General features: G+C 44.4%; 1 protein-coding gene across 1 annotated transcript in view; it reads left to right on the top strand.

The window, feature by feature from the left end:
- The window catches only part of PGBD5 (piggyBac transposable element derived 5), a 69545-nt gene extending 51152 nt beyond the window's left edge, over positions 1-18393 (top strand). The window contains exons 5-7 of the mRNA XM_068676813.1: positions 2972-3169; positions 8665-8770; positions 10441-18393. Of these exons, the coding sequence (XP_068532914.1) occupies positions 2972-3169; positions 8665-8770; positions 10441-10636 (500 nt within the window). The 3' untranslated portion in view covers positions 10637-18393. The remainder of the gene's footprint in view (positions 1-2971; positions 3170-8664; positions 8771-10440) is intronic.
- The last annotated feature ends 630 nt before the right edge of the window (positions 18394-19023 follow it).

The raw sequence follows: 19023 nt of genomic DNA, 5'->3' as shown, positions 1-19023 counted from the left end.
GTTGCATTCAGGATATAGGACTGAAGAATGTGTACTTGGAGGAACTGAACTGGCTCGTGCCTTTGCAAATGGTACAAATGAAGATGTGGAGAAACACTTGTCAGCACAAGCTCTCCAGAGCCTGAAGACTCAGGAATGAACCTGAGTGACCATGCCATACTTCCTCTACTTGCTTTAGTCACTGCCCAAGCTAACTTATATTTTTGCATTTATATGCAGTTACAGCTTAAGATCAGAGGAGGAGAACCTGTCTCCACTGACTCGTATGTATGCGGCAAACACCTGTTGTGATTCAGATTTAATTAAATGCAAAAACTTCATTGAGCCAGATGGGCTTAGTTTTTATTACTTCTATTGCTATAGTAACCGCGTGTTTTTTAAAATCTCTATAGATTAAGGGTGTCATCCATGATAGGAGACCCTAGTAAATCTGCAGAAGTGTTGCACCTTTCTGGGCTGTGTAGCAAGGAGGTTACACTGCGTGCTCCCGAGTGAGGAAATGGTTCCCATCATTCTGTATGAGGACTGAAACATCTGCTGGAAGCTTTCTGCAGGCTTACTGCCTGCAGTAAAGGGAAGGCTACAATTATTGTTATGGTATTGCAGAGATGGCTGTTGCTATTTTGAAGCTGTAGCACATTAATGTGGTTATTAGCTTGGTTTTGTACCATTGCAGTCTTATGGAGAGAGTTAGTAGCACCCTTTAGTGAGTCATAAACCTTAGGCAGATAAGGAAACTTCTCAGGATTGTGTTATCAGAGCAGGAAAATCTTACTGTTGGCTAAAAGAAAGCTTTTTAACAGTTTGGTATGTTAATGCCTAAGTTTGCAGGAATGTGACTGCCAGTGCTTGTATACATCATAGCAAGACAAGATTTTTTTTTTAAAAAAGCCTTTGATTGGGGGTGCAGTTCCTGCTATATTGATTCTAAGCCTGTTGCTATCAGACATTTCTTGTCTTTTGTGGAGGGAACTTACGGATTTCCAGGGATTGATTCATTCCTTAGAAATAACAAGTCGAGTGCTTTCCTCTCTCGAATAAAGTAGCCCCACCACTGTGATGGTTGACCTTCTTCTGACATGAGCGTCTCAAATTTCTGATAAGAAAGTCTCAGTTCCTCATAGACAGGCCCACAAAAACTGAAATGATCCATGAGTATTAGCAATTATTACATTAGTATTTCTGTCATATCTGTGAGCCTTAGCCATTGAGGATATGCTCAGTTCACCAAGCACTAAAAGAATGAAGGGCAAAGGCTGCACCCGCCCTCAAGAACTTGTGTCGTTCCAGAAAGACAGAGGCAGAAGAGCCACGTAATGGAAACATCATAGGTAACATGCTCTGGGGAAGCCAGAAACTGTAATCTGACTTAACATTTCGCCTTTAAAAATATGCAATTATCCAGTGTGGAAAATTAATCATGATGAAAAATTTGATCAAACAATCTTAGCTGACAGATAAGCTTTAAACTACCACAGGCCATAGCTGCCACGTGGATGATGTGCACAGATGTCACCTGCCCATGTCCATCTATTTTCTCCGCGCAGGTGGGTTGAAGCAAAACCAAAGGAGAACGGGGAAATTTCCACCCAAGATTTCCTTGAATTTAATTAACTTGTTCAAGAAGTTACCTTTCTCCTGAAATAATGGAAGTAGACCATTATTATTTAATGGCCTGATGACAAGTTCAGGCACTTTTATTATTAATGTAGTTGCAAAATCTCGCTTGTCCCCACCTGGCTGCATTGAGATGTGATTTGCAGAGTTAGATTTTATTCATTGCTTCTTTCACCTATGAAAAGGCCAAGAAGCTGTGAGCAGCAGAATGTGCTGCCTGGTGCCCTGTGTGCGGAGCCTCCAGTGCCTGCAGAACAGGATCAGTGCTCACTCAGCCAGGCCACTGCTTGCTGGAACAAGGGGAAGCTTATTTTAATGGGGGTTTAGCTCTCACAATCCTACTCTGTTATTAACTGGCAATAAATTAAATTTATCTTCCCCAAGCCAAGTCTGTTTTGCCTGTAACAGTGAGTGATCTCCCTGTGCTCATCACAACCCACAAGCATTCCTTTGTCTTTTCTCCCCCTCTCCTGCTGAGGAAGGGAATGAGAGAGTGGCTGGGTGGGCACCCAGCGACCACCCAGGGTAAACCTACCAGGACTTTTTTTATCTCCTTTCCCTAAACTCTGTTTTCATGGGACTTTGTGTTTCCATCCTCTCCATTCTTTGGAATATGCTTTTTTCTTTCTTTTTTTTTTTAATTAAACCCATGTTTTAGTTTTTTTTTTCTTAACTGCTTAACAAGTATTTCCCTTACAAACCAGATTATTCAGGTGCAAGGAATGCCAAGCTGAAGAACAAGAACTGGACGGCACAGTGAAGCAGTAGATTAAACGAGTTTGTCAGCTGTGTATATTATTAAAAGCATAATGGGAGTTATGTAGGAGAATTTATTTCAGTTAACGGCAAAGATGTTATAGCTTTCCCTCCATTCCTGCTCCCTCCACAATTTATTCTCTTAGTTAAACATCAAAGACTCTCTTGGATCATAAATTCTGATTTGTTCTGTAATGCATATCACAGCTTATATTTCTCAGTCCAATTTAAAAGATGTTGTGCAGAATATTACGAAGATTATAGATGTCATTATCGGGAAGACACCCTGCATTCTTCTCCTTGTCACTGCATTGTGTCAGTGCAGGAGATGTCAATACATTTCCTTTTGAGGGCAGGTTTTCCGCCCTTGTCTCAGTTTCCAGAGCCATTCAGGTAGGACACAAATGTTAGGTATGTTAAATAACACATTAAATGTTACTGCAGGAGAAGGCCAGTTGGCTGAAGTGTTTGTTCAACTAGAACATTGTGGACAAGCTATTTCTCTAGTTAGGTCACCCAGACTTGCTCCACTGCTCTTGATTTCTGGGTCTATGCAAAGGTTTGCTGATAGGGAATGTTGTTTTTTCTCCATGTGCAGCGATTTACTGCTGTGGGTTGCTGAGCACCAGGAAGAGTGACTGCACAGGCCTACCTCCATCCATGCTGAACAACCCCGACACTCCCCCGTCCAGAGGACAGTACAGAATAAGGATGAAGGGGAACATGTCCCTGATCTGCTGGTACAATAAAGGGCACTTCCGTTTCCTGACTAACGCCTACTCACCGGTTCAACAAGGTAAGCGGTGTTGGTACTGCTCATCTGGGAAGTGCACGTGCTTTAAGTGGCAAGGTAAGATGAGTCACAGAGGTTGGTAATAAGCCTGAACAAAGAGCTTGATCACAATATCCTAGATAAATGGTTGCACTGGTGACGACTTGCCTTTTGTGTCTTCTTACAGCTACGGTTGTTTCCCATACAAAGGTGAAAGCCTATTGCTAATGCAGCCTCCTTTGCCTGAGCTGGTAGAGGCTGCATCCTTTAGGTATAAAGATGATATCTCTGCTGATAGTCAGAGGAGGGAAGAAGGGTGTTATTTTTGTATAACACTTACACTAGCCACGTTTGCAAAGCATCTTGTAGGATTGTTGCTACAGAAAAATTAATAAATGTCATGATGTACTTAGAACTCTGAGCAGATCCGACAATTAATTTATCTTATCCAGTAAAAAAAAATAGTCACAAACAAATGTCGTTTTGCCAGAAGTAAATATGATTAAGGCTTCCTGTTATATGTTAAATTGATTTTAGCAGCTGATGAAAAGAAACCGAAACAGATAACTTGGATAGTTCAAATGAAGGTTCAAAGACCTTCTTAATGCCTGAAATCTTTCCCTTTACAAAAATACACAAATGTTTTTAAGATGGTTTGGAAACGTCTATAAGATGTAATATGATGAGCGAACTCTTTGAAACTCAATTTCAATGAAAAAGTTGCTTCAGTTTCTCCTAATTTTTGTTATTCAGAGCTATGCTGAGACAGACAAGAATAACCTAAACCTTTGATTGTAAAGCCACCAAGTCACAGACATCACGTACACTCATGTTCTGAGCCCTGAGTGACTCTTACATGTGCATTTAGACTGCAGAAGGCATGAATTGCTGTACAATAAGCTGGGAAGCTGACAACGTCCCTGCTCATGTGTGCTGCTCATAACCCAAGTGAACCCTAGGCAGGTGAAGGCGTACAAGTACTGTGCACCTTGTGCACTGGGGTGAAGAACTGAGTTCGAACCTCGGTCACCCATCCATGCCTTTGCATTTCCAACGCCTTGCCACAAGGCTTGTTTCCTTGGCAAAGCGGGGATGATCCTGAGGGTTTTTGCTGGGCTCCTCTCCTCCCTCTGTACTGCACAGTGAGGGCTTAGTGACATGTACGGGCTGGTGTCTGAATGCTGATGCTGAAAACAAGCACGCAAAGGAAAAATGAAGCTGCAGTGCTGCTGCCGAAACCAGTCGCTGGAGCAGTGCCCACCCACGTGAGCAGTCAGTCAGGGTTTATGCTGCTTCTTGTCTGAACTTCGCCAAGTGCTCTAGATGGATGAGATATCACTAAATGTCACCTGGTTGATACGTGCTAGTGTGGAGCCTGCAGTTTCATAAATGTATAAATCCATAAATGCTACGAAAAAGAGAGTTAGAAAACTTTTCTGTTTGTGAGCATCCGTGTTAACTGCCCCTTTCAAAGAGACTCTGAGCTAGTGGTGGCCCTCAGCACAGCACAGAGCAGTGTGAATGGTTGTGCCTGTGAGTGACCTTGGGCAGGTTTTAGCATGGACAGGACTGTAGGTTGCATATGTGAGGTGGTTTAAGGTCCGCTGATTAGGACCTGTGCGTGTGGTGGGCAGGACCTGCATAATACCTTGCTCACCGAATGCTTGCGGGAACAACCAAAATAGTTCAGGGTGAATCAGAGCAGAAAACTTGAGGCTGGCTTTTCAGAGCCATGCCAGGGGGAAGAGAGTCTCGAGTGAAGATCTGAGAACAGATGGAGGCTCAGCGGGAAGATAGGAGACCAGATTGCCTGCCTCTAATTTGGCATCTCTGAAGTCAGTGCAGCAATGCTGGTTTAAACCAACTTGAAGCTTGATCACCAAAGTCTCCTCAAAGTGATGTAAACAAGGAGAAGGAAGAGTAAGAATTTGTGCTCCCTGAAGCAAGCCTGTCGTGCAGGCCGGCTGGGCAGGTGTGTTAAATGGGAGAGGAGGTAGGGAAAAATGGAAATAAAACCCATACAGGGCAGTCAGACAGAGACTGGAGCCAGTGGGAACACTTGCCAATAAATCGTGTGTTTCCATGTTGAGCATACACATTGATGGGGGTGGAGGAGGCCATGAAAAGAAAACGTAAAAACACAGATGATGAGATGTTCAGAGCAAGACCTAGGATAGATGTAGCTAATAGTGAACTATTTATTGCAATTGAAAGGAAGGTAGAGAAGAAGGTAAATCTTGCAAGTACTTAGAGTACAAATCCCACCCAAGCCAGAGGCACCAGGAGGGCAGTACACTTGTCAGAGGTGATCTATGAATACTATTCTTAGACGCAGCACATTATTTATTATGGATGTTTTGAACCGGTGTGTCATAATACATCACCTCAGATGCTAAAGGATGAGTCTTATTTCTTTGGTCTTGCAAAAAAGTCCTGCTTACGCTGCTAACAAGTATGAATTTTCTGCCTAGAACAAAATTCAGCAGGGTTTTTAATTTCCCTTAAGCTTTAGCTTGAGTTGAATTTTTCCCTTTTGCCTATTCTGCAGAAATACTGAGAAGTCAAAAGAGATTGTGACCCCCAGGGAGTAAAAAATTACCCTTAATCTAAAGCAGGTGATGTGCTGGTCCAAACCTCCCCATCTGTGGGACACGGCTGCATTTTGTTTGCAGTCAAAGTCTGGTGTCTGTTTTCCCAGCAGCTCCAGGACGATGTTCTAGAAATAACTAAAACCTCTATTTTTCTGTGCAAAGCAGAATGGGGCAGGCAGCAAGCTCACTTGCTGCACAGCAGGATGGCCAGGAACTTGGGGAATCCTGGGCTTTCTGACCTGCAGGGAGGAGCCTCAAGGTCCCTGGTGCTCAGGAAGCAGGGCCCTGTTTGCCATGTAGGGTTCCCAGCCCAGTGCAGACCCTGGAAATCCCATGGCTTTGGCAGCGTGCAGAGCTGGAAGCAGCAGCTCCTCTGCAAGTTGTTAAGGGGCTGGGCTGCTTCCTTTCAGGCAGAAACTTGTTGAACCCCAGATCTTTTGGAGAGGCAGCTTATTTTTGAGAAGAGCTTTCAGAGATGCTCTTCACCAGCCCGCTCTGCTTAGATGCTAAATGGACAATAGCTAAGGACAGAAAATGAAGTCTGGGCCCCATGTGCAGAAGGCAAGGACCAAATAGCTGCAAGTGGCATGTTAGCATCCCATCAGTGATTGGAGGTAGAAACAGGGTTTAACACTTAGGGTATGGACTAGACAGGAAGCTAAAGAGAGGCAAGGGAAGCATGGAGAGGCAGCTGGAGAGGAGACAGCGGTAATGATGAGAAAGCTGGGAGCAAAGAAGTAGCATCAGGAACCAGCTACTAATAAAATCCTACTGACACAGCCAGTATCAAGGGCTGCGGTTTCCCTAGGGAGTTCTCAATAGCTTCTCCTTGCTGCCTGTACCTTTTCTGCCCACCCTGCCTTGAGGACCCTGCAGCTGGAAGAAAAAAGATGGGAGATGCTGTGGAGGCATTGCAGCTGTATGAAACTATTGTACGAGCAAGCCCCAGTGTGATTCTTAGCCCTGGAGGAGCTGGAAGTGTGAGACTGGCTCAGAACTGGAAAGTCTGGGGAAAGCAGGTTAACATTAAAAAGTATGCTTGAGGACAGGGTAGCTTAGGATTTTAACCTTGAATTTCCATGCGTCCTTTGTGGGAATAAATTCACAGGGTTACGTCCAAGCACGGTGAGAGGGAGGAAGGGGCCAGTGGGGCTCTGAGGGGAAGACCATGAACATGAGACCTCGTACGAACCTGCCTGGCTGCAGTTCTGATAAAAAACTGGAACAAATTCAAGTCCTGAAAAAAGCCGTATAGCACTTGGAACACGCAGTGCCCACTCTGTTATATTATGTTATGAAATCTTCGCGCTTGCCAAGGGGGAAGTAAGTGCTGATATTACTGAGCCTTCACTTTAAAAAAGCAGGATTCTAGCTCCAAAAATTATGGATTGGCATAAACTTAACTATTTAAGGAAACAAACACACATGCCCTTGTCTTTCTGCTTATTTCATTTAGGCTGCCATTTCCCAAGCTTTGCTTGACAAGCGTACTGGCTAGAAACTTTCCAACAGACCCCCTGGGTCTTGGCTAATCTCAGGATCCCGGGTACGGAGTTTTTACAGGGTGAAAAAACACCAAACCCGAAGCTGATGCCAGCAGCCTGCACCAGGGAGAGCAGCACGCAGGCAAAGGCAGGCCGGGGCTGCAGAGCAGGCGGTGTGTTCCCCTGGAGGGCTGCCAGGGACGGAGCACAGCGCTGCTGGGGGAGGACCAGGAGGGGAAATAACTCATCGGAGGTGCCGGTGAGTCAGCTTGCTTGGGGCTGCTCGCCACAGAGACCTGCAGCTAAAAACAACCCGGCTCCAGCAGTTGCCTCCCTGGAGGGATGGCCCTGTGGCTGCAGAACAAACGCAGGAACGGCTATAAAAATAATGTGCATATAAAGATATTTATGGTCTCAATACAGAGGAATGTTGCACAGAATATAATAAAAAGTGAGAGGGAGTGTGTGATGCCCACAGAGCTGCCAGCACAATGCATTTTTAAGGATCACGAATACAAAGCAAATTGCAAAAGGAAATATAAATTCTGGAAGGGAAAAGAGGGGGAGAAAGAGAGAAGGGGGAGGAGAGGAAGAACATTTACACCCAGTTTGGGGGTACGGAGTTGAAAGGAGAATTGTTGAACAATTCAGAGGCGGTATCGTTTTGGACGCCGGAAAAATCAGACTTTAAAAAACTGAAATAAATTGCTGCGCGGCTCAGATGTAGCATGACATTTAGTATGTGTCATAAGTCTTGCTTCAAAATAGAGCCTGCCAGCCCGGACAGCACAGGGGGCTTGACAGAGATAATGGATGGAATGAGACTTCCAGCTGAAGGAATGGAATGGTGAAGTCTGCAATCAAATCATGAGGAGCATTTTAAGGGCGATTGTAAAAGAGTTTGCAGAATCCAGGCAATGGGAGCTTGAAGGCTGGAGAAATGAGAAAGCCCAGAATTGTATCTGTACTGAAACAGTGCTGAGAAAGGATGCAACCAAGCCTGTGCTTCACTAGACCCAGAGAAAAATACTGTTGTGCCTGGGAGAGAGCAGGGATCCCCACTAGACAGTAAGCTACAGGCATGGAGCAAGAGACGGTCCTTTGAGAGCCAACCATGAAACCCTGAAGGAACGTGAAGTCAAAAATCAGGGAATGGACTCCTCAATAAAGTACTGCAAGTTTATTTTATTCATCCTTTCTTCTACAAGCAGGTAGAAGCATCTCTGACTGAATAATGATCCCTCTTCTTCCCTTTTCCCTTGTTCAATATACTACCAATGGAAAAAAAATCAAATTAGCATCTCTGTTACAGATAACAGAGGAACCACTTCCCAATTTGAAGACAGAAACCAGCAATAAGGTTTATTTTATAATAAACTATGTATCTTTAAATTGCTAAACCTATCACATGGAATAAAATCTGTTATGTTTTTAATTTATGCAGGAGTTATAATTAAGAGAAAAAGTGGAGAAATTCCATGCCCTTTGGCTGTTGAAGCATTTGCTGCTCACCTTAGCTATATCTGCAAATACGACGACAAATACAGCAAGTAAGTGAGAATAAGGATGTGTATGTCTGTGTGTGGATGTGTTTCTTTCATTCCTTCCCTATGGCTGGACTGGTTGAGCTCTCCATGTTGAGCGGCAGCTGAGAGCCCAGACCTACTTTCACTTAATTCATCTCTGACAAAACTCCTGTTTTAGTCAAAGATCAGAAGCTGGCTCTGCACAATGGGGATAGCTGCATTGCCAGCCGTGTTGTAGGAATCTCTGCAGGCGTGAGGAGATGAATGAGTACATCATTGCACACATTGAATTTTTTACTCCCCTAACTTTCACCTTTATGAATAATCCCCAAAAGCATGCTAATGTTGCTTTGGCCCCTTCCGCCAGTTAAAAAAAAAATAATAAAATAAAATTAAGAGCATTATGTTCTTACCATCTTGAAAATGACCTGTAAGAAGAGTTGGGAAGATGAGCCAACAGGTTGGTCATGTTTTGGGCCACATCAAAGTCAAGGCTAGCTTGAGAATTCAGCAAAGGTCTACAAGTCTCTCAGGCTGGCTAGCTCCCCACCCTTATCATCATAAGGTGTTTAGGTGGTTATCTGTCCTGATGAAATTTGTGTCACCTTGAGCCAGAAGAACAGGATACTCAGTTTTAGATGGAAACCTGATCTAGGTAAACTGGGAGAATGTAAGCCTTTCATGGGAATTTAGATATTTTGGCTCTGGGATTCCAGTTGTGGGCCTCTTGGCTAGCTCTTAATGTAATGGGGAGAAACAGACACAAGAATAGCAGTGGTGAAGCTTGGCTGTGGGAGTAGCAGTGAGGTGCAGAAGATTTCAAGAGCTAAAAACTGGGGAAAGAGAAAAAGCAGCAGGGATTTTCCAAGTCAGTTCTGAGCAAAGCAGCAAGAATGGAGCATAAGATAGGAAAGAGGAGGAGGCGGTTGTTAGAGACCAGTGTTGGGATCTGGTCTGAGGAAAGCGGTACAAGAAAGAGATGAGGTAGTAGATTTAAATGGTTGCTAAAAAAATGAAAAGTAGGGAAGTGGGAAATCGTATGACTGAAGAGAATATTCTGGTAGTCGTGGAATTAGTCAGAACCTAAATATAAGGTTGTCAGTCCTTCCTAGTTCTCCTGCCTTATGGAGAGGAGGTGCTCCACGTACCAGCACTGCACGCTCTGGCTCTACCCCCACATCCTCCCACGTGCTGTTGACAACAGCAGAAATCATTCTTCACTTACGATCGAGATAAACGAGAGGAGAGGCATGAGCAGTCTTCCCTGAACTGCAACATAATAGGCCTGAGTTTGGGAGGGGGGCGCAATTTTAAGTTACAATCTGGAGGGATTCAGACCCACAGCTCCCATTACTTGGATGTTTGTCACAGGCAAGCTCTAGGAGTCTGCATCATTACTCTTGTTTATGTGCAGCGATACAGAGGGAAGGGTTGCTGAGGTTTGGCTCTTTGAGCAAGTCACTACTAGAAATTTACAAAACCAACGAGACAGATAACTAACTGTAAATGATTGTCAAATGCGTTGTACAAAATTCTTTAATACTTGCACTTGGCAGTAAGCTGTGGTCCTGCTTCCCCGTTGGGACTGCAGGAATCTTTTTCCAGGGTTATTTCTTGCCTCCCAGATGGAAGTGATGGCTGAATACCACTTTTTTTTTTTTTTTCTACTTCTTCTTTCTCTCTTGGCTTTCTAGGTATTTCATTTCTCACAAACCAAACAAGACCTGGCAACAAGTGTTCTGGTTTGCCATCAGCATCGCTATAAACAATGCCTACATCCTCTACAAAATGTCAGAGGCCTACCACGTGACAAGGTATAGCCGTGCACAGTTCGGTGAAAGACTTGTAAAGGAGCTCCTGGGCTTGGAAGACACCTCACCCTCCCATTGATGCAATGTTCTTGGTGGCATAGGCAGGGGGAGGAAGGTAAGCAGAAGAAGATACCACACCTGGAACAGCAAAGCAAGGAACTTCTGACACCACCAGTGCTGTCCTTATCCAAAAATGCCAAGTGATGCCACTAGAGAGGTGGAAACTTTGTTCCTAGTAGCAGCTGGATGTAAACATGTTCTACAGAAAGTGCCACAAGAAAAGCTGACAAAAAATTGCATAAGTGAATGCCCCGTGGGTATCTGTACACCAGAAACGGACTTAAATTCGTTATCTCTCAATACTATTTGTCGAACAGGGTCATCTTGTAAAGTCCTTCTTGGGCTAAGAGCTTGTCATAAGCCGAGATAGCTCAGCAGTCCCAGGTGGGCATTGCAAAAAACTCTGTACACCTTACTTGGAGTTACTCAATTCTGGGACAAGTAATGTAAGTCTGCACCATGGGCTGTGGTTGAGAGTGCCTACCACCTTGTAGGGAATCAGTGCTGTCCTCACAGTGTGCTAAAAGAAGCAGTTCAGAGACACGAACACTTAAGCAAGTATATTGACAAGCAAAACCTTTAAGGCAGGCAGCCAGGAACTGAGAACTGGTTAAACTTTTTCTTTCCATTTTGTTTTCTTAAAAAAATAAAAAAGCATAAGGCAATTTGATCCCAGCTAGAACACAGCAAAATTAGAAGTAACCAAATACATTAGTGAATTTAAAATGGAAAAACGTGACATTGATTTTTTTTTAAACCAGGATGAAATGAAACATTTTATACACAGCCAGAGAGTGAAGTAATACTGCCTCACATCGTAACTGCCACGGTCAGTATACAGATCAAAAACGAGAGTATAACAATTATATTTTTTTTATTTCAACTGTATCTTACATGTTGCTTAAAAGTCTGACATAATGGGCTCAAGTTTTTTAGGAAAAACAATTTGTTTCTTTTCCTTTTGTAAGTCCATTTTTGAACTTCATTTGGCACACAGTTTGCAGGAAAAAAATAATTCAGTAATAGCAGTGTGTTTTGTATCATCACTGCGGGATGTTCTATAAGTATTCTTCTTACTAGAATGCTGGGCTTGCCACAATAGTTGTAATTAAGCAGATTACATGTTTAGCAAAATAACATAGCATTGTGTTTTGCAAAAAGAAAGAAGTCCGACTGCAACCAGATGTTAAACCTAACTAAAACAGAGCAAGCTCAAAGGGTTCACCTGTTCTGAGTAGCACTGTAGAGGATGAGCATCACGGTGAGCTGGTGCCAGTGGCTGGTTTGGTGTTGGTGGAATCCGAAGGCCACTGAAGCCTTGGAAGGCAACAGAGAGAGAGGGGAATGTGACCGAAACAGGAGAGAATTGACATGGAGGTGAAATGCTGCCATGCCCTCTACACAGTATTGATTTCTACATTCTACAGCTCAATCAACAAAAAAGCTCCATATTCTAAAGGTTAGCAGTGATGGAAACAAACCAAATGGCATTAACTTACAGGGCACAACCACGTTGCTTAAAGAACCATCTGGTTTTAGGTCCACAAGCCTGGCATTTTCTGGAAGGTGTTACCAAAGAATGACTTGGGCTGATGTAAGAGGAATAGAGCAATTGATTTATTTCTTTATCAGTCTGTAACTCCACAGGTTATATGTTTCTGTCTGGAGAGAGGCGACCGAGTACCCTCTGAACTCTCCAAATTTCACTCTTATGGTTATCAGAGATGTCAAGGCACTGTGCAAGCGCAAAGCCTGTAAATCATCACAGAAGAGTCCAGCAGGGGCTTGTAAATTACTGACTAGCCCAAAGAGCATTCTTGCACTGACAGCTTTCGATTTCCACCAAAGTCCTATTTTTTGGAGTAGACTTAGGCAGATCTCACCTGGCTGCAGGGAAAGCAAGGGGACAGCCAGGTCCATGGTGGTTCTGCTTGCAGTACAGCCTGTCCCACACAGCTTGCTCTGCCTGCCAGCAGGTTCCTTAAGCACCGCCTTCACCTCTCAGTCCACAAGGTCTGCACCCAGGAGACAGGCTTGGGGAAGGACACAACCTTGTGCACTGGAGGAAGGAGAGGGTTTGTATTGCTCTAGTCCTCGGCAGTGCCAGGCTATGTAGGAGGCCAAGGATGAGTTCAAATCTTGTCCCAGCAGGAAATGAGGCCACCCCTCTCCAGACTGAACATGTGGCATGGCTGCTTCTTGTCAGGCTTGTAGATATTCGAGGGTGGAAGAGAGGCTAGCATGAGGCGTGAAAAACAAAAGTTCAGCAAACGTCCAAGTTTCCGCTTCTTAGGAAACTCCACAGAGGTACCTGAAGACAAATGGTGCTCTTACTGCTGGCTCAGCCAACGCCAGACTTCATTACAGCAGGAAGAGTAACTACAACATCATTAAGCCCTGCAAATTTATTGAGTAGTCAGAGTTAGGGCAGCGAGGAAAGGTCTGGCAAGAACTCTGCTGGTCTGACAACTGGAACAAAGAGTAGCTGCTGGGAGCCCGGCCTCCTTGCATTGAACCCCCGCAGAGCCAGAGCACGTGCAAGAGGCAGGTGCCCCCAGCAGAGATGGAGAGGCCCGCATGACCTCCTGGGAGCCACTTCGTGCCTCTGAGGAGCAAACACAGCACTCTCCAGCTACATCCTGGCCCTCTCAAGCTAGATCTGGCACCCTTTGCCAGTTGTTACATTGCTGTGTATGCGCAAAGGCCTGGCTCTACACCTTCCTGTTCAGAAAATGCCTTTTCAGTTTCAGGTGTCAGTAGGCCCACGGCCTTCGAATGTTTAATTTTTCCACCAAGTTATGTTTTTAATTATGTGGATTACTTGAGCTCAAATGACGAGGTCCTAGCTTTTTGCCTCAGGGACTGGGTCCTGAGTAGTTTTCCCTAGAATTGGAGTTGATGGGGGATTACACAGTGGCTGACTATTACAGGGAAGATGCTTTAGTCTCCTTTGTAAAGGAGAAACGTTAAGACAAAATTATAGCTTTGCAATGAATTTCATTTTCTTAGCCTTAACCATCCCTCATCGTTTTGAACTGGTGCCCTAAACATGCACAAACATTCCATAAATAAGCAAAAATATTTATATATATTTATATGTACAAAACGCCTGAATTTGGGCTCTGAAACCCACCAAAGCATAGTCTATATCCACAGATAACTGTTCAACTTTATCTTCTCCAGCTGTTGACTTGGAGGGGATAGGGTTGAGGAAAGTTAGGATTTTTCCTTGTTAAAAAAGCGTCTTGCACTTTCTCTAAGTTCCTACAAACAAGGCAAAGTAATTAAGGAAGAAATTTCATCATTTTAGAAGAGCAAAGGTTTATTAACTGCAGCTCAGATTCGGTAGCATTTCCTTTCCTGCAAACTGGCTCACTCAGATTTGGTTCCCCACCTGCTCGTAACACTAAAGTTTCTCCCTAGTTAAAGGAAAAGAAGGAATTTAGTCTCAAAGTAGTGCGAGGATGCTAGTTATAGTGTGTGCGTGTGTGTTAATTGTGCAATGGCTTGTGATATGATGCCAAGTTTTTTGGTTTCCTTTAGTTCTTTGTATCCTTGAGACAATCTGGGTAAGAGATCTTAAAGCTCAACAGTAGTTAAAAGACAATGGAAATGCCAAACAGGTCACAGAGGAACTTTTCTAAATTTTTCCAGGGGGAGAAATAAGAGTTTGAAGCTGAAATAGACATGGGGTCGGGAAGGCTCATGTCTCTCCTGATGAACTGAATTTTCCTTCACGTGTACTTCTGAAAACAGTTTATTGGTGGTATGCAAACTTTGTTTCAGAGAACTGAGACCATCAGTGAGACATACTGACCACCATCTATGCACAGGACTTCTTTCAAGAAATGTCTGTCCTGCCGCGAGCTGTTCTTGGAAAGCATTTCTTTTCCCAGTGTGTAATATAACACTCACAAGAGCTTAGAAGCCACTGTGAAATGGTTTCCACTGCTGATGTCTTAGCTGAAAAAAGCTTCAAGGGCTTGCAGAAACTCTGCCACTTTTTACTTCAGCCCATTTGTGCACTCGACACTAGGGCACAACTGAAAAATATCTTGTCTCTGTTTTCCATTTCTTTTCTCTAGCCCCGGCCCATCTTCATTTGCAAGGTAGTCTGAGTATGCCAATTTAAAGACGTCCAATGTCACTAATGGCTACAACTTTGTTTTCTTCAGACAATTCCTAGAGAAAAATGAATTTAGCTCTTTCCAGACTGACATTACGAACAGCAACTCAAAACAGCATTCCCATTCTTCACCTTCAGCTACACTTACGTGGCTTTTTTTTTTTTTCCTGAAGAGATCTTACTTTTCTTCTACCATTTATTTAGCAGTCTGTCTTTAGCTGATTGGTGTTGAGGGGGGCCTCCAGTGGCTCAGTCTTACATGTCTTAGCATCCACTAGTCCTGTGGCTGATTGCAGAGGTGAGTGGGGGTTTATGCTGCACTGGTAATTCTGCATGTCTGCCTCTTTCCATGCAAGGATTGGAAAGTGCTCTTAACACCACCGGTAATCATCAGCTGTCATTATCCCTTCAGACAGAAGCTTCCACTTCCATAATCAGACACTGAGGCACAGCACAGGTGATGAAACTGTGAAGTGGAGCTTGCAGTCTTGCTCATTAAGTCCATGTTTTGCATTTTCTTGTTCAAATGCACTTTTCCAAATTTGAGATGAAAGCATGACAGACATCGTCCTGCTCTTCAGCAGGGGCTGTAGGACTTTGTCAGCGCAGGTTCTTTGCTCCACATAGGCCAGCATGTGTCAAAACCAAGATGTCCTGAAGGTAAGAGAAAACCAAATAAAACAGCAGCCCAGCCTGCCTAGAGGAGCTTAGAGGAGATACACAGAGAATCTGAAGCTGTGCTATACTCCAGTCATCAATGTGAAGTCCAAACAAATAATTACTCAGACTATGTGAAGTCTTCCAGCCATCTCTGTAGTGGAGCTTGCCATGGCACTTCCTCGTTGCTGTTGCTGATGTGAAATTAGTGATTTGTAAAACAAGAGCTCATCTCAGTCTGGTTGAGAAAAATGTGCAAGCAGCAAAGGAATGTTAGCAGTGATGTGGAAGGCGAGGAACTCCAAGTTCAATACATTTGTGTACGTGGCCTGTCATTAACTAGGGTACTGTGCACGGACAGATCATGTCGTCATCTGCTCAAATGCAAGCCTACCACCAGTGCTACTTGGTATATATTCCTCCTTGTAAAGGCTCTTCCCAAACCTACCTTTCCTTCCACAAGCATTGTGAACTCAAACTGGAAAACCCCCTGCATAAGCATCTCAGTGCTGGGGGAACAGCTGAAAATACCTGTGCTTTTGTACAAAAAGGGTCTCTTCTCTCCTCTTGAGAGCCTTTTCTTTCTCTTCAGCAATCTAGCCCTGAAGAGCTTCCCTGTCCTACGCTTTGCTTCCCTTGTTCCTTGCACTGGGAGCACGCCCAGCCAAATCATCCCACTAGTTCTCGGTCAGTCTGGGAGAGGTGACAACGCAGAGCCGGCCTTTCCCTTTGCTTTTACAGTATTACTTTGCTGATCCTTCCTGCTACCTGGCAAATCGCCGATGAAACAGGGTATTGTTTCGGAAGCCTATACTAATTGCAGTCACTGTGACGGTGTTGCCTGCTTTGCCCCATTAATGCTGCCCCATCGGGTTCGTGTGGACCCGGGGCAGATCTCAGCATCACCCTCCCGCTGCTCCCACTGGAATGGCTGAAACATTCCTCAGCTCTGCATCGCTGTCAAAGAGAGGGGATTGGATTTGGTTTGTGGGGCTGCGGAGTTGTGCTTTTGGGTTTTTTAAACCCTTCACACACTCACCACTCTGATGGGTCTGGTGAGCAGCTGTTAGGTATCACGAAAAGGCCTTAAGTGGTAAATCCCTTTTGTGTCACTCTTCTGAAGTAATAACTGCTAGCAGTAGATGTCAAGGTGGTCCACACAATGTCTAGTGCAAAAACCTTATCCATAAAAAAACATCACGCTGCAAAAGTGCTCATTTGATGTAAATGCAACAATCCCGGAGTGCTTCGGGGATCTGGATGAAGAACCTAGTGGTAAAGGACCGTAACACCTTCTTATAGGGCTGTGACATTCAAGACCTGATCAGATAAGCAAACAGGGAGAGATAGTGCAATTTGGGATCTGAGCTCCTTGGGCAAACAGATGCGAGGCAAAAAGAAACAGCCTGGCTGATCTCACACCTGGTGAGGACGGGGACTCCAGAGGGAGCCAAATTAAGTTTTACTAGGGAAAGGAACATGCCAGGCCCATAAAATTTGCTTCCAGCCCTGGCACATCTGTTCATTAAAATGAAGAAGCTAGCAAACGCTTCTGCTCTTCAAGTATGTACAGCATGCTCTGAATGTCAAACAGAGCACTTAACTTCACTACCTACCAAAAATCCTAGAAGCAGTAAAGCAAAGCCCCGTATGCTAGGTTTATCTGTCCAGAACCCCGACCCACTTGACGTCAAAGTAACTTCGTGGTCTTGTGCTCCAACTGAAGTGTGTCAAGGTGTGTGCAAAACGTGAGTGCTGAACAATTCACACCTCTCCATGAAACCGAGTTACTCATTTGATGGAAAACGTATTCCAGGTCTCAGACTTACTTTTGCAACCTGGACTTCGCCTCTATTTATAAGCCAAATCGTTGCCTGGCATTTCGATAGAGAAATTAAAAATAACATTACCCCATGTTCTGGGGTGAGATTGGAGACAACAAAACTAAGATTTGTGCCAGAGATCGATCCACTATATGTGAGGCTAATTGGTACGGTCTGATAAATGAGGATTTTAAGGGGGATCAGCACACTGGAAGAGGCAGAGGGAAGCAGAGAAGTTGGGCATGCAGAGGGAGAGGAGCCCGATGATCCCTTCCAACTTATATTTCCAGCATGCACGTTCCCCCTCCCCTGCTGCCTTTGAATGAAAAATAAAAGGCTGATGTTTAACACAACCACCCCGCAGAGCTGCTTTTGCTGCATAAGCCCTGCTGTAGCTCCATCACTGGCCTCACTCCACTCCCTTGCTCACGCTGTACACGTGCGGTAGCTGCAGACCGGGGGGGTCAAAGCTCTGTTGCACATCAACACAGCAAGGGAGTGGGTCTCAAGTGCCACAGGAGAGACATGAACGATGGAAATTTTGGAAAAGGAATCTTCTTCCCATCCATGTTTTGTTTTAATTTTCCATTAAAAATGTGCAACTGACATTCCATCAAATGCAGTGACTGCACCAAACACAAAGATTGGCCTTAGCTGCCGGAGTGCTTGCAAAACGAATCCAATGGGCTGTGCTCACATCAGCGGCTGCAGTTCTGTTGCAAGTTCCATACTCTTTAAAATTCTAGAAATTTATGTTGAAAATGTAAATTCCGGAGGTAAAGCATAAACTGCAATTGCTTTTTTCTTCTTTTTCCTTTTTTTCCTTTTTTTTTTTTTTTTTAACTTCTCAGAGCAATTTTGTAACAGCCAAGTCTTTCAGGAAATGCAGGTGTGTGACCTCTTCACACAGAGACCTACACACCTGTATTTCTGCATGGGACAGGGAACTACTTTTGTGACACCAGTTTTGTTCTACACAAAGGCACGCTTGCAATAAATTTTTACAAGTTTTGTACACCATGAGCTAAATTCTGAGTTCCAAAAATGTGAAGTGTGGCAACAATAACAAAATGGATTTATAGTATCACTCTGATATCTTGTCATGTGATTTTATTTCTTCAACAAAGTTTGTTTACAATCAACAACTTTGAAATACAGTCAGATATATTACTGCTTGCTTTTTCTGCCTCGTTCTTTTTGAGAACAGTGGGAGGAGGGCTGAACACGGGACGTGGGCAGCTGTGCTGGGTCTCAGACATCACCTGTTGGAAACTTGAATCCACGAAGGGAGCAGAAACCTCACAGGGGAAATCCTAAATGGGGTTACAGTGGGCCTGTACCAGAGAAGGAGCAGGGAGGAGAGTCTCGCATGCTCAGTGCCCCTGGGCTCTCACACCTCATCAATTGCAGGTAGCCGAACTGACAGCCCGTGAGCGTGCTCTGCAGCCAGAGGGGACCCAAAGAGGCTGCTACAGGCCCCTGCAGTGAGACCTGCCACAAGCTGGCCGGGACGATCAATGTGATGAACCAAATGGGAATTTCTTTGAGTTCTCTGTCACGGTTGGAGAACCACCCCCAGCGCTTTGCTCACCGGGCCCTGGATGCGCCGCGACCTGAGCTAATGCGGTGTGTAATCGGGCTCTGTGCTCACAGTTGTGAGCAGCAGTGCGGATCAGTTTTAGCACACTAATTGAATAAAACGAGGAATTTAATTTGTGAAATTATGAAATCTGGGGTCTGATTAACACCGAGACGTGTACACACGCACACCCTCAGCATTGTCATTTATGGCATCTTTTC

The sequence above is a fragment of the Anas acuta genome, chromosome 3 (assembly GCF_963932015.1).
Source record: "Anas acuta chromosome 3, bAnaAcu1.1, whole genome shotgun sequence".
NCBI lineage: Eukaryota > Metazoa > Chordata > Aves > Anseriformes > Anatidae > Anas > Anas acuta.
The sequence above is the reverse complement of the archived record's forward strand: the minus strand, read 5'-3'. Positions and strand labels throughout refer to the sequence as shown.